This window comes from Chroicocephalus ridibundus, chromosome 2, assembly GCF_963924245.1.
Source record: "Chroicocephalus ridibundus chromosome 2, bChrRid1.1, whole genome shotgun sequence".
Taxonomy (NCBI): Eukaryota; Metazoa; Chordata; class Aves; order Charadriiformes; family Laridae; genus Chroicocephalus; species Chroicocephalus ridibundus.
Genome location: NC_086285.1, coordinates 55,408,188 through 55,424,132, shown reverse-complemented (window position 1 = coordinate 55,424,132; position 15,945 = coordinate 55,408,188). Strand labels below are relative to the sequence as shown.

The following is a 15,945-nucleotide window of genomic DNA, read 5'->3' as shown; positions in this document are numbered from 1 at the left end:
TGCTCAACAACCAAGACTTTGTATCTAGTCCCTTCACCTTCAATATGAAGTCTCTAACCATTTTCACATAATTTAATGTAATTTCATTTCTCATACCCTAAAGGGTGCTTGAACCAATGCTGTTTGCTTGACAGCTGGGGCAGACTAGCAGAAAGAAAGTGCACAAGCTGTTCCTGAGGCTCAAGCAGCAGCTCGCTGTGATCAAAGCAACGCCGGTCACAGGCCCCTCGCTGCCACTCGCGATATGAGGCATGGTAGCTGAATGCACATGCGGCGTTACCCTGGCTAAACTGCAACGGACATCACCTTAGCTCATTCAACTCATGCACATGGGGAGGGAGGAAGAGAAGGAATAGAAGGAGGGGGAGTCAGAAACATCATCCATTTCTGTCTTCAAGTACAGACACAAATATAGGAACAAAAGGAGAACATTTCCACAGTGGTCATACGGTCTTTCAAAACTTTCTGAATCTTCAGGTTTGACTGTTATACCCACAGCAAAAGGCTGGACCTCCTCTTAAAAATATTAGCAGCTTGTGTTCTGTAGTTTCAATCTGCTTTTTTTGGTGAAAGCACCCTGTTTCCACCAACATTCCTCAATCCACCAGCAACCAAAATCAGATCTGGTTTTGGAGCGTCTGTTAAGTTTAACCAATGTATGTTTTCCTGTTGAGTCGTTAGTCTGTTTTCAGTCCATAGCACTCCCAGGGATCATCCCACTGCATAAGGTTTCAAGAATCTCCACGCAGGAAAGACTGACTGCACCTGGAGCCCCAGCAGCCTGCCCAAGGTATTGAATTCGTGACCTGTATTCCTGTAACCCAAGTTTTCCCTCTCCTAAGTGTATCTCCTGTGTCAAAAACATACCTTAATTTGCAGTGCACTGGTACAGCACAGCATTATACTCTTCGTTGTCCTGATGCATCACCACCCCTAGACGGAGCTGTAAATCACTTCTTACGCCAAGACACTGCAAGGTTTCTTACTGTTTTATCGAGTTCTAACTCTTCTTGAGAAAGCTTTTAACGTCTGTCTTGAGTATACTCCAGTTCCTAGTAGGGACAGAGCATACCTGCTCACCTTCATATAAGCCTTTAAAAGAAATGCTAGCAAACTCCTTAATGCAAGGAAAAACACACAGACTGTGTACGTGGGCTTACAATGGCCATGAAAGGTTATCCACCCCAGGGCTGGCTATCCTGCTTCTGCTGCCTTCTACTACTTGGGCAAAGAATCCTCTTCCTTCAGAAACCTTTGGGAAAGGCCGACAGCTGAGCTCTGACACACTCCTTTAGACCAGCTCAAGTGCAGAGTACCAGCCAGACACCACTTCCACTCTGAAGATGCTTTCTGGCAGGAACAAAAAGGTCTGGCAGAAGCAAAAATCCCTTCTTCAGCAAAGGGTCTTCCAGCCTAGCTCATCACAGTGAAATGCTAGGTCAGAAAGCAAGGGGCTGCCGAGTTTCAGAAGCCGGGTAACCAGCACCTTCAACACTGTAGCAAGAGAAGCAGCTCAGGCTCCTGGCAAATTACCTCTCCACAGGACACAGGGCCCATAGTTCTATTTCCCACCCAACACCACTAAGAGTGGGAAGAACCCCTGGTGAACCACCAAGGTGAACATCATTAATGCATGAGACAGTGCTGTCAAAAAAATCCCTCAGAAACTGTTCAGGCAGCAATTAAGCTGCGAAAAACATCACGAACATTTGCAACTTTATAATACAAGATTGCAAAGGATACCTTTAGTGTTTGGTGGCTGCTCCAAAGGCGAGAGAGCACAGCATTCCCGACTCCACTCTCCAGTCACTCCAACCCAAAGGAGGGAAATCTGATCACGTGTAATTACCTCCAAGTAAGGACAAGATCGTAAAAGACATGCAACATGAGACCAATGGCTGCTCCATGTTTGAAAGGTGCCACCTTCCATTTGTCACAGCCACAAGCACGAGGCCAGCACACACACAGCGCAGCCAAGTTAAGGTTGCTCAGGACATACCCATTCCAGCAGCACCTAGTGCTCACGCATTACAAGTGACAGCCTCTGCTGACATACACTGAAGCAAAAAAATATTCATTTTCCACAACTGTCCTGCCCTAAAGGCCACATAGTCCAAAAGAAACAACCAAAACCAAAATCAAAACCTAAAACAAAACAAAGGATGAGACAACTCCACCAGTTAAAAACAAAGCCTGAGGTTGGGGAAACATCACAAACATTAAAAGGAACTGCTCAGGAGCATAATTGTTTTCAAAATCATGTAAACAGCTCATGGTGCAAGAAATTAATTCATCCTTCAAGAGCTATCCTGGGGACTAAGCAGCCCTCACTACTGACAATTTCAGGCATCTGGACAAGAAAGGTTTTTCCCAAATCCCCTGGGAGGGTTGCAGGGAAATTTGTGCTTTATGTGAATGTTAGTGCTTTCCCATGGGAGGCCAACATGCTCACCATTTAGCAGGACATTCCCAGTACCTCACACCCAGGACAGACAAGAACATTGCCTCCAAGCTAACCAACAAACCACCTAAGAAAGGTACCATGAAACAACACCCTCATTTAGATTTTTCCCTCTGCATCTCCAGGCAGAGCAGCCCTTGCAGGTCCAGGTCTTCCTTCTCTTCCCAAGCTTGACAAAAGTGCTAGAGAAAACAGAAACACAAAGCAATGTATAAACAGAGAAAATGTGAAAGATCTCCTTTGCCAACAGGTAAGGGACCAAAACAGACAGTGACAGGAGAGAGAGGCTGATTGCTACCTAGTCTCTTTTGTACTAATAGAGTCACTTCTTGAAAAAGTGAGACCTTATTGCCTGTATTTAAGTATTCCCCCCAACACACACACCAGACACTCAAAGAACATTCAAGGTGCTCTATTAGATGAAACAAAGACACCTAACCTTCAATATATGGCTCTTTAGTGCCCAAAGACAGCTCTGCCCACCTTTTGGAGCTGTTGCTCCTTCACCTCGCAGTTTACTCCAGGTGCTGAGTGAGTAAGCCCTCATGGAAGCATCTCACAGCCAGCCACCAGGTGGCTCAAAAGCTTCCCTTGTTCAGAGAGCTTTAACGCTTGCTAGATCGTTGTTCACTGCAGATAATTCAGACAAGCATGGCTTTTTATAAGACAATGTCTACAATTGGGCTGGACATGAACTCACTCCCAGCTGTACCTCCTGCCATACATCTTGCATTCAAGAAAATGTAAGCAAGTATTTAATTTGACCCTTCCCATGGTTTAATTAACAATTAAAACAAACAAACAAAAAATCAACCGTTCCCTGGCACAGGGAAGTGCTATTCATTTCACTTCTCTCAAATTTTATTTCCTGCCTTTCCCTTATCCTCACCACATCCTGAAACACATCATCAACACAGCATTAATTCATTTTAAAGCAACTGAAGCTATTATGTGTCTCAAATTATTCATAGTGTACTTTCAGTGACTTTTCACAAACTACACTGGGAATAAATTCTACAAATGTGCTGTTGTAATGGAGATTCTTTTCTACACATAATTCAAACAAGTGTGACTGACATGCGAGGCTGCCTTTCTTGAAACCAGTGTGCTTGTTTTATAGCTGGGGATGCAGTTCTGCTCCTCACAAGTTAGTGTTTCAGGAAACTTCCCTGTTCAGTCACTAGCACTTCTAAAAACTCTTTCAGCTTTGCAAACATACTGTACTGAAGATACGGAAATGTTATTTTATTAAAGTGATGCTTTATATTGCACTTGATGTCTGAAGACTTTTTTTCATGACCAGTTACAGTGCACAGGTAAAGTTTTACTAGCTACGGCACAAAGTCCATCAGAATGTGGTAAACTGCACTATTCAGGCAGTTCAGTTAATGAAGTACCAGGTTGAGAAAGCTTCACGCCTCCCCCCATTCTATTTTACTAGAAAATGGTTTGATGAAATGAGGGGCTGAAGAGTTTAAACTTTGAGGTTTTATCTTTTTTAATACGGAGTTTTTAAAGAAATACTCAGGTAAGAGAAGAGGAATAACTTCCAAAACCACAATTTCCTGGATCTTCTATCAAGTCCTAACCCAATGTAAGTAAAACTTGCCTTACTTGAGAGCCTGACAAACCTTCCACTTGAAAACTGCAGCTGTGCCAATTGATTCAGATGGTTTTCAGCTGGGCAGTCAAACCAGAGCTGACAGAGTGGCTAACACATGCTTATATGCATACAACAGGAGCGGAAAAGAGTGCACTGGCCGGCATCATGCCCAGACTGGACTCTAGTACCTGGTAGACGACACTTAAAGCAACCCCTGAAGCCACACAAGAGATGCCACCCAGTTCCCAGATCTCCACTATACTTCTTAATGCATTTACTTTAAGCATCAATATAAACCCCTGGCATAAACTAAACCTGAAGTGACACAAACATTCAGAATCAAATGATCCTAGGCACTCCAAATCCCCCCCATCAACCAAAGTCCTACTTCAAACATGATAGGAAAGTCATCTCTAATGTTAAACCATCATTGTATGGGACATTTCAAAGTTGAGAAATAATGAACATTATTTCTCCCAGGAGTCTGAACAGTGTCACCTCTGTTACAAAGTCACTTTAGGCGTTACACATAAAAGCCACTTCCTTAAAAGGAAGTCACTCCTTCGACTAAAGAAAACAGAGAATCTTTTGCCTGTGTCCCTAGTATCAGATGCCCAGGTGTGACTGTATTTGTAGGAGATGTTCTTACACATCATGAACTGCCTAGGTGTTTAAGAATGACAGGAAAATTCACTGATAACTAAAACATTTCCCCTTTATTTCAAGAGATTCTTCTTCTTTTTTTATGCAGGAAAATCAGAGCTGCTGGACAATCCTCATCTGCAAGTGCATCTCCTCTAAGATTCCTGTGAAAATAATGCAGCAAAACTAAGTTTGGATTCTATTCCATCTCCAGCTCCCTCCTCTATTTGCAACAGTTCAATGGCCTACATTAGGCCTTGCTTTGAACTGTTTTGTACTACTAATATCAGACCCTTCTTCAAAGGCCATCCTGGAACTTCCTGCCCAAAATAACCCCTGCCATATCCTGTCTTTTAAGAGAGGCCACGGTACCTCACTGCATTAAGCTAAGTAGTAGGACACATACAAGGTTCCTGGGATCACGTTGTCCGTGTATCAGAGGTAGTGGCCTTTCATGTGCTGGGTGAACAACTGTTATCCCAGTGCTGAGGCAGGAGTATGCCGTGCCGGTAACATCCTGAAGACATTGATGATAAGGCTCAAAAGATTCCCCTGTTCAAAGAGTTTCAAGGCACGTTAGTTCATTATACACCCAACACTTCAAGAAAACATGGATCTTAAGGCACAATATCTACAAATAAACCAGTAGACATTAAGCAGCTGCCAACTGTACTTATGACATTCATCTCTCCATTCCAGAAAGAGTAAGAAATACTTAAGGTAGTCTTCTTCAAGCTCCAGTCTGCCATTAAAAAAAGAATACCCAGCTTCCTTTGGCAACATGTTCTTTATTAGTAGCTCTGATTTTCTGTTCCTTCATCCTTAAAACATTGTGGAACACAAACAACATGGTTTTAAGTTTGGTTTTAAGCAGTTTTTCAAACAGTACCCAGCTTCAGATACCTCTTTGCTGACAAAACAAGCAATTGGATAAATGACACTGTCATACCAGGTTTCAAGCACCATTTCATGTGCATTTTTAAAAGAAGCTAGCTTGAAACGGTCTACTTCCTTAAAACAACTGTCTAGGAAGTATAGAAATTGATTGGGACACAATGCTTTCCAAACTCCCCTTACCAACTGGCTTTGCCTGTGGTGTAGGATGCTCCACTTTTCTTTCATTCTGGAGCTCCTCCTTGGGCTTTACCAGACACTTCTCAGGTCCAGGTCTTGCATGCTCTCCTCTTGCACCCATTGTAGTCATTGAGCTGCTCTTGCTGGGTGATTTATGGTGATGAGGCACACAGAGGCCATTATCTGAATTCTCATCAACACTGCCCAACTTGTGGACGGGACTCAGATACACCTTCTGTGTCAGCCCCACTGGTAGCTGGGTCAGTCACCTTCCATCAAAGAGCTGTCACCTGACATCCATTCTGAGAACTGTGGCCCCTACCATGGCAGGACTCAGCCAGCACCTCTTGTTTTCCTTGGAAAGTCTTCACATGTGCTAGGCCAAGTCTGGAGACCCTCTAGCTTTCCCTCCTGATATTGCTCCCTCCTTACTCAACAGCCTTTTACACACAACTTCCCTTGGGTCAGGCACATCGTCTGAATTCAGCTCCAGTTCTCCCATGTTCTCATTTTGTTGAGAAATACTGGAATTTGTGTTTTCAACATTATGTTCTAGGCTTTCCTCAAGTCTTAACTTCCTTTGGCTCTTGTTGAATGAGGTGTTTCTGGAAGGGCAAAACTCTATGGACACACTGCATGAGCCCTCATCTCTGAATAGCAATGCCTGATGGACATACTTTTGTGAAACACATTGCCAGATAGCCCACATTCCTTTCTTGAAGAAACAACCTCAAGCTCTAGCACTATGTTCACAAGGACTGAAGGGTGGGGAGATAAAAATACTGAACTCCAACTCAGATCAGAGAGTCCTACTGAACTACAGTCTAACAACCCAGAGAAGATTTGCTTACTTTCTAAATCCATCAGTGAGACCAACTACAGAGTTTTCTAAAAGATTTGCAAGACCCAGTGTGTGGTCATCAAGATAAGCTCTGGGGAATATAGTCTCCAGAAAGCATCCTGAAATAGACTACAGTTTAGCGTATTCATAGAATCATAGAATTGTCTAGGTTGGAAGGGACCTTTAAGATCATCGAGTCCAACCGTTCATGAAAACATGAGTACTAACAGCAGGACTCTAGGAAATTCGAACTGCAGCTCATACGTATTCTTCCAGTTAGCTTTTCAAATACTGGGTTTTGAAAGCGTATCATCGTAAACACCAACAGGCCACAGAAAAGGAGATTTCTCTAGTCAGCTGTTCGCTAGATAAGGTCACTAAGAGGTAGGGACACAAGAGACAGACATTTAAAATTCATTCCCCATTCTGCCGTGCATCTTCAATTGAAACCTTTAGCCTTTACTGATTTTCAACTCTGCTCCTCACCACAGCTGGTACAGCCACACCTACTGCCATGCAGAATTCCTCTGTTCTCTTGTATTATCTCACCTTTGCTACAAAGGAATATTCATGATGCAGTTATAGACACACAGTCCTCCTCCTTCAGGAGGGAGAAATGCCCAATAGATTTCCTTACCATAGTCTGGTTCTACTTCCTTTATGGCATTGGCACTGGTAGATTCACAGTGGTCCTCTGAAACAAAGCCAGCTGGCTTACTGTCATCTGTTGTGGCCTTCATCTCACCCTCAGGGATTTCTTCAAGTTTCACAATATGCTGTGGAACTCTCCTAGGGAGGGGAAAATATATATCACTTCTAGGACAAGGAATGATTTTCATTGCATTGCATTTCCCCCCACCCCTCCACCCCTTCACTGTTAAGAGAACTGAAAGAGAAGTAATGAGACAAATTAACCAGAGCTACTTACGCACAATGTTCTTGTACAGTGACAACAGGAATCATTACAGGCACTGAAGGAAACATTCCCACGTTCTGCCAACAAGAAAGGTTTCACTGTGATTAAGCAGCTGAAACAAGACTGATAGTCCCCAGGAGAGCAAGGCTTCAGATGACTGGCAGTAGAGTAGAGAAAGAAGAGAAACCCAATTTTGGCCACACTTAGAGCCAGCCCTCTCCTGCACCTCCACAGGCAAATTGTGTGGATGTCTGCAGGAACAAAGCAACGGAGGTACTTTGAGGAGAAAAATCAGAAACCAGAAGCCCCCCTGGCAGACAGAAGTGAAGGTCTGGATCAAAGATGGGAAGGTGGGATCACACACCACCGCATCACAAATCCCCTCACTTTTCTGGCCCAGCAACTGACTGCGGTAATTTCTAAGCAACTTCCAAAGATGTGAGCCCATACAAGCCTGACACGCTTGTCTAATGAAGGGACTGAACTCCATGTAAATCAGGTCTCACAGACTGTCTGTTACAGAGACAGCACTTACTCTCCTTACAGAAGGAGGAAAAACAAAAAAATTAGGAAGTATTAATGACTAGAACCAGAGGAAACCCAACAAGGCTTCTCCTGTGTCGCTAACTGACTTGTCAGGAATTACTGAAGTTCAGAAAGGCACCTCAGGATTATCTGGAGCTAATTCTGACACTCCTCGTTACTGCAAGACAAAGACAGGGTTCAAAATACCTCAGCAGGTACCTGCACTTGCTGTAATTGAAGCAGTGCTTGTAAATAAAAGATCTGAAACTTCAGGCGCTGATTCTCTTCCTGTAACAACATAAAGGCATCTCGGGCTTCTCTCACTTTGACCTTCTGCTCCTGCAAAGCCAGAGCTAGAGCTCTGTTGTTGGCTTGGATGCTCTTCAGTCGCGCGCGGCTGCTGCCTGCAAGAGAACCGTCCATCATTACACATGGGAAATCAAGAAGAACGAGCATCAGACAAACTGACACAGGCAACCAAAGCGTCTTACTTGTGCCATTGGCACTCGCAGATGAGAGCTCGCAGGATTTACGCAGCCCTGGCGATTTCTTGTTTCTCTCTTTTATTTGTTCTTTCAAGTTGGCCTGACTCCTTCGGGACGGCTTCCACAAGGGCTTGGCCATCTCCTACCTTCACAAAGCAACACAGGCAAACGAGTCACCCGCCACAGCCGCGGCAGGGAGGCTGTGAAGGTGGCCAGAGGTGGGACAGGCCCTGTAGCCCCAGCTGGACGCACCTCTGTCAGAGCACGGCTGCTCCAACCGCCCCGGCTCCAACCGCTGCCCCTGCGGCCAGGCCCTCAGTGGCTGCGGCCTGGTCTTCGCGCCTCTGCCTGCGCAAAATTGTGTTTGTGGGGTTGTTTTGGTGGTGTTTCTGCTGCGCAACCTGACTGGCCCCACTTTTATAGTTTTTATGATGCATGCGTGTGTAAATCAACAGCTCGCAGTTAAACAGACTCCTGGTTTTCAGCGGGAAGTGCGGGGTGATTTCCTTCTGGCGCCACAAGATGAGGCTGTGAGGATTCACAGTATCACTGAAGTTTGGTAACCCCAGAGGCAGCTTTTTGGCACGCAGTGTCCCACAAAAGACAAATTGGGGAAAATCTAGTTTCTCTCTGTTTCTTTGGTGCTGCTGTCTCTCCCCTAACAAAACACTGAACCTTTCCACCCATCCTGCAACAACCCCCCCCAGACCAAACAAATCCCCCCACAAGCTTGAGGGAAGAACGAACTGCTGGGCATCAAAAATAATGCCCTTGATAAAAATACTGGCAATTATGCCATGTCACAATTATCTTTCTGCTCACTTTCTGCTAGCTTTACACCTTTTCAAGGACAGTAATTGGGCATAACCCTGCATTCAAGAGGCACCACAAGCTGCCTCTGTCCCCTTGCAAGCAAGTCTCTCTAAAATTTTCTGATTAATATAATTAAACTCAACTTCTGGGTTTTTTTTTCCTCAACCAAACCTCAGGTGGCCTGACCAGAAATAGTAAATTTCCCTATAAGCTTTCCGTAATTACGGCTAACATTTTTCATTTGGCCAAGAAGCAATTTGTGGTCTCCAGCAATGCTGGTGAGGTCATGCAGCCGTTAGTCACTTGCGTGTCACAGCCACACTGGTTCTGATTAAATGAACTGTGCTTTGATTAAAATTTAAAAAAAAAAAAAAAACAAAAAACCCACAAACCAAAAAAACCACAAAACACAACAGCTTTCTCTATTGCTATCCAAGTGTCAGCCATTATTACTTACTTTCATGCCTATACTTGCATCAAGACAAAATAACCTCTCGCCGCCTTTTTTTTTTTTTTTTGTTACTGCTTTTCATTGTATCCCCCAAATCATCTCAAAAATCTTAGGAACAGTTTGAGATTATGTCTCTAGACAATTTTTTGTTTGCAAATGTCTAACTTCCAGTCCACACTGATTTCCTGAGAGCAGAAATTAGGTGCTTTTCTCCAGCCGGTGAACTACCCCTGAAGAGACGACAGAGACTAATGCAGTACCTCCAGAGGGCGCAGCCAGGCCACAGGATGCTGAAATGGAAGATGACAGCGACCTGGCTGAAATGTGATGTTCAGGGGGACACAGTGACGCCTGGTGGGGCTGAGTGAAAGTGGACACTTGTCTCCTGAGATGGTGCCTCCTTGGCAAGTCTCATCTTTCCTGAGGTCATGCAATAAAACCTATTTATTTCACAGCACGGCCCTGAAACTGAAGATTAGTTTAGTGAGATCGTGCTGATCTCTATTTGGAGGTCATTCCGTTTTGGGGTATAGAAAGATAAACTCCATCACTGAATTTTGTAGACATTATCCTAGTGAAAATAAAAGCATTAGAATCTTTTTATAGCTCTTCCAGGGAGGTGTTAGGAGAGGCAAAAGTCTTTTGAAAGAATTTCCCTCCTCCCCTCCAGTATTACAGAAAAATGGTAACAAAAAAATCCTTAGAAATATCAACATTTTGTGATGTGTCCTTTAGAGCCCAGCTGACTTGGTGCTTAAAGATTAGAATCCTGCTGTGATCAGTAAGTCTTAAATTCCCTTATGAACTACCCTTTGCTAACAAAGTATGCCTAGGAAGTAAAACCAAAACTTTGTTTCTGGGAAGCTTTAGGTAACATTCTGCGTTTTCAGTGTTACCATGAATTGAGTATCCCATCTGCTTCACGTGTGTTTTGCCTAAATGACAGGAGCTAAGTGAGCTTTTAAAACAAGTTTGTTAAAATGTCAAGGGCCAAGCATTGATCAGGCAGATACCAAGCAGCATGAGCCATACTGGAGGACTGTTTTAAAAACTTTGCTAACAGGGTACCCTAGACAGACCCTTTATATATTCTAAGTAGTTTGCAACATTAACTTGCATTATAACTAATATCACAGTTTGAAAAACAAAGCCACTCTGTAATTTTCAGACAAATGTCAGATGCATGATTCTCAAATAGTTTTATAAGGAAAACTTAATAATGGGACATGCTTGATAATCATGTTGGTTTTATTTACTGCTTTTGCTTTTCATTTTTATTTGGATCTGTCCCGCTTATATGAAAGGAATTCACAAGAAGCTGGTGAAACGCAATTCTTACTTCTGGCAAGAGTTGTTTCAGAAAAAGGTGGAAGTCTTGCAATTAATTCTTCCTGGGCTGTTCCCTCTTACCTCTTTCAATTGCCTTAAGAGTCACACTGGATCACATAATCCAGTATTTGATTCAGTTAGTCTAGATGTTGGGAAGCTCATGTTCTGGGTATTTTGTTGAATTTGTTTTGATTTTCTGGTAGTAAGAATTGGGGAAACTCTACAACTAAAATGGCTATGCTAACAGAACTCTGTAATAAATAACTTTTCTAAAAACTACTGAAAATCTTAATATTTAGAAAGGATGTACTGATGCCTTACCTGTGCTCCAGAAGAAGTTTTGCAGTAGGCTGGTAACTCTAAGTTAGTAACTCCTTATCCAACTGTCATGGATTAATATTGTGCCATAAGATGTCCAAGCTCCAATGGGGCGTTTAGAGGACATAAACTAGAAGATGTGCTCTCCACCATATGCCAAATAAGGTTTTAGCAGAGTTTTATACATGTGAACACTCTCAAAACCCTCAAAGGATCCCCTTTATCTTCAGAATACACACCGTTAAGAACAACTAATCAAGACCCTGATAATTTCTTCTTTCTACACAGTGGAATGCAAAGAGTTAACATCACACAGAACGATCTACATGATCGCCAAACTACAACTGTCTCCTATTAAATGAGTAGGCCTAGGGAAACCTGTTACTTACAAGGAGGTTTCTTAACAGGGAAGGCATTTTCTTTTCTAATTCCAAGTCATCCAAACCAAAAAAGACAGAAAACTTCAGTTTTGCACTGCCAAGATGCCTTTTGTTTGGAAAGCAGCTCTAGTCCAAGCAGAAGTACTAACCCCTCTGGATTGCAAAGTTCCTGAAACCTGCCTTGCTTTGAGAAATCCTCCTGAAGGGTAGCAATTTGCAATAGGAAAGCATCTGGTATGAGTCCAAAAGAATGATTCCTCTCCAATTAGATGTTGGGCTCCTGCTGGCTTCAAGCAAAGTTCAACACAGGGCACAGGCACTTCAAATACCTCAGAATTGTCACTGCAGGTGCTGCTCATTACCCACTTGTGATGTGCCAGTGGAAACTCTTAATAGCATTAATTTAATATTAAATTATTATTAATCTTAAACTTAACATTAAAAGCATTAATAGCATAGAGACTAGGCTACAGACAAAACCCACACTATTCCAGAAAGCACCTTCTTCCTTGTACTGCCCCGTTCCTCCATGGCAATACCATCAAATAGCAGCACACCTGGATAATAAATCATAAAAAAAACATTCAAACTCACTATTTCAAAGCCAAAAAGATACTTTTCAAGAATACGGAGATCAGAATTCAGTATTCTGCAAAGATTTTGCTCTGTCCTGTTGGCATTTCAGTATTTAAAAGAACACACAAAACATCTCTCTTTGGTCAGTAAAGTGTCCATTTAATAAACTCCTTAGCCACGTTTCCCACCCCTTCCTCCCACCCTTAAATTTCAATTCACACTTAAGCAGCCAATGACATATAATTTGATGGTGTACAACAGAAGTTTTTAAATCTGCACCCTTAATACTAAGAGCATCAGGGGCTAGTATTTGACAAAATTACCTAGAACTCAGATGTGCCCATGCAAAAAAGCAGATTTTTATATACAGTCCCTATTTTTTTCTTACAAAATTTAAATATTTTACAAAAATGTATTTTCAAAATGTATAAAGTTTAGTGAATACCCCAAAATGTATCTTAAAATAAAATGTTATCTGATTTCAAAGGTTATTTCAACAATGAAGTCTAAATTGCACCAGATAAAAGGCACTTGTGCTGTGTGATGTCTTGAGCAAATATATGTTAGTTTATAATACAGTAATACAGTGTCTTCTTGAATTCATGCAGTTGTCTCCGAGCATCAAGCATCGTTAAAGCAGCCAAAAGAGATTGTGAGTAAACTTGATTCCACAGTTGTAAAAACATTTTCTATCGCTAAGTCGAACATACAGCATTTTGCTCCAGCTCTGACTCTAGAATCAAACGCTACAGAAAAGTTGCTGTCATTCACATGGGAATTCAAACTAAATTTCATTCTCTCATAAGTTACAAAAAGTATGCCATTTAATTATGAAACTAAAACACCAATGAACAGCTCAGTGTTCAAATAGTTTGTGCCAATGAAAGTCCATATTTAAAAACAAGCTAGGGGCTAGTTATTCAAGGAGCAGTGCATCATGTTTTCAATTTCCACTTCACTGTTGAGATAAAAGCGCAGTCCTATTTGCCTTCATCTTCTCCAGCCGTTTCATTAAGTGGCTATTGGTCATCTCCATCTCTTCTATCTTATCCAGTGCTGTTCTTAACTATAAAATGAAAGCAAAAAAGTTATGATCACTTAAAGTTTACTTGGACTTTCCTGCTGTTCTTAAGCTTTGACAGAGGAAATTAAATCAGGAATACAAGTATTATAGGTTTTAATAAGTTAAAGACACAACGCTTTCATTATTGCAGTCAGATGAACCGGAATTCAACTGTTGAAAAAAATAATTGGGAAGCAATTGAAACATGTACTCATTGCAAAAGATCTAGGTGCCTGCAACTTCCTATATACATGCTACTTAAAGGTAAAGTCCTCTCCACCATTGCTGATGGATATGGTTTCCCATGGGTAGCAGGCACATCATGCAGCTCTTAAGCAAGCGCGATCAACAGCTCAGTTAAATACAGCTTCTTCCCAGCTCCTTGTGAGGTGCATGCTGGAAACTTCCCAGGCTGGCACTTGACACAGGGAGCATTCGACTCCCCAGTAATTTTTGTGGAAGGATTAGTTTAAAATAGTACAAGTTACCACATTTAGAAGAAAATACAACTTGAGATCTTTCCTTTCCAAAGAAGTACTGCATTGAATTGTAATTAGCATTACTTTTATGAGCTACAGTTATCTTCTGAATGCAACACTGATAGACTCAAAGGCCTCCTAAAAAACACTTACAAGCTGGAACCAAAGATTACAAAAAAAATAGAGCTTGGAGGCAAGAGACAGAGCAGTTCAAGACTGAAAGAAGCACACAGCTGAAAAGGAAATCAAGTCAATTACCTCTCGCTGAAGCTTCCTCTTTTCAGCTTTGAGTTCATCTTCTACTTTTTCTGCATTTTCTGCTGCATTTTTATACCTTGCAACCTGCCCTTCAAGTCGTCCAATCTGCAAACCCAAACAAGAAAAATGGAGCAGTTACTCAGGTGTTCAACCCTGAACTCCCCTGCCACCGGCTGTTTTTCCCTTGCGGAAAAGCCACTGTAACACAAGGCATCCTGTGAATTATCCATAGTCTCTCCCTCTGGAAAGAGGAGCTACAACTGCGTTAGCAGCAGTCATAATTGCAAAGAGTGTTTAAAAGAACTAATAAAAAAGTAAATAAATTGTGGGCAGAAACCTGGAATACCCTTCGCTGCCTGTCCCTATACATAGTATAGGACACAGCTGAGAAGATACAGGTTAAAGAACTAAGAAGAGAGAAAAGAGCTGGAAAAAGGAAAAAAAATAGAAACCAAGAATTGGGGAACACATGCAATTAAAAACATAAGATGAAAAGCAGAGATCATAAGAAAAGGTGCAAAGTAGGAAGGAGACTGTAACTGTTACCAGGACATGATGCAAGAGGTCTTGAGCTTGAGCACAGAGTTCAGCAGTAAAGAGGGGGCTCAAGACAAATCCTGGTTGCAATTTGGAGGTGTTAAAGCCCACTTGCTGGATTGTTATATTTTTTTATAGCATCCTGCTACCCCCAAATCCATAGGATGGGCTAGTAGCTTATTGCTGTGCAAGGGAGACCAACTATGCATCTCTGATTCAAATTATAATCCCTTATGTCATTTTTTTTAGGTGATCTACAGAGATGCTGAACTATAATACTGTGTTACTGACTTACAATCACAAAGTGTGAGTAAATCAGTGATGATATATATCTCTCCATTAAAAAACCTCTTCAATTTCAGAGAGTAAATTATGTACCTTCCACAGTCTATCATAGAATCATAGGGTTGGAAGGGACCTCTGGAGATCATCTAGTCCAACCCCCCTGCCAGAGCAGGGTCACCTAGAGCAGGTTGCACAGGAACACGTCCAGGTGGGTTTTGAATGTCTCCAGAGACGGAGACTCCATCACCTCTCTGGGCAGCCTGTTCCAGTGCTCTGCCACCCTCAAAGGAAAGAAGTTCCTCCTCATGTTGAGATGGAACTTCCTATGCTCAAGTTTGTGCCCATTACCTCTTGTCCTGTTGCCAGGCACCATTGAAAAGAGCCTGGCCCCATCCTCCTGACACCCACCCTTTTAAGTATTTATAAGTGTTGATAAGGTCCCCCCTCAGCCGTCTTTTTTCCAGACTGAAGAGACACAAATCCCTCAGCCTTTCTTCATAAGAGAGGTGTTCCAGTCCCCTCATCATCCTTGTAGCCTTTTGCTGTACCCTCTCCAGCAGTTCCCTGTCCCTCTTGAACCAGGGAGCCCAGAACTGGACACAGTACTCCACATGCGGCCTCACCAAGGCAGAGTAGAGAGGGAGGATGACCTCCCTCGACCTGCTGGCCACGCTCTTCTTGATGCACCCCAGGATGCCATTGGCCTTCTTGGCCACAAGGGCACATTGCTGGCTCATGGGCATCCTGTTGTCCACCAGGACTCCCAGGTCTCTTTCCACACAGCTGCTCTCCAGCAGGTCAGCCCCCAACCTGTACTGGTGCACGGGGTTATTCCTCCCCAGATGCAGCACCCTACACTTGCCCTTGTTGAATTTCATAAGGTTCTCCTCTACCCAAAGCTCCAGTCTG

The 15,945-nt window shown here is 42.7% G+C and overlaps 1 protein-coding gene across 23 annotated transcripts in view; it reads right to left on the bottom strand.

Annotated features, from left to right (window-relative positions):
* Nucleotides 1-12,590: 12,590 nt before the first annotated feature.
* Nucleotides 12,591-15,945, bottom strand: part of LRRFIP2 (LRR binding FLII interacting protein 2) — a 59,859-nt gene continuing 56,504 nt past the window's right edge. For 16 of the 23 annotated variants that reach the window (XM_063325553.1, XM_063325559.1, XM_063325564.1 and 13 more), the window contains 2 exons: nt 14,215-14,319; nt 12,591-13,480 (listed from right to left, as the gene is read on the bottom strand). In XM_063325553.1, coding sequence (XP_063181623.1) covers nt 13,370-13,480; nt 14,215-14,319 — 216 coding nt within the window. In that variant the 3' untranslated portion in view covers nt 12,591-13,369. The remainder of the gene's footprint in view (nt 13,481-14,214; nt 14,320-15,945) is intronic. The other 7 variants (XM_063325570.1, XM_063325572.1, XM_063325574.1 and 4 more) reach the window with 2 other exon arrangements.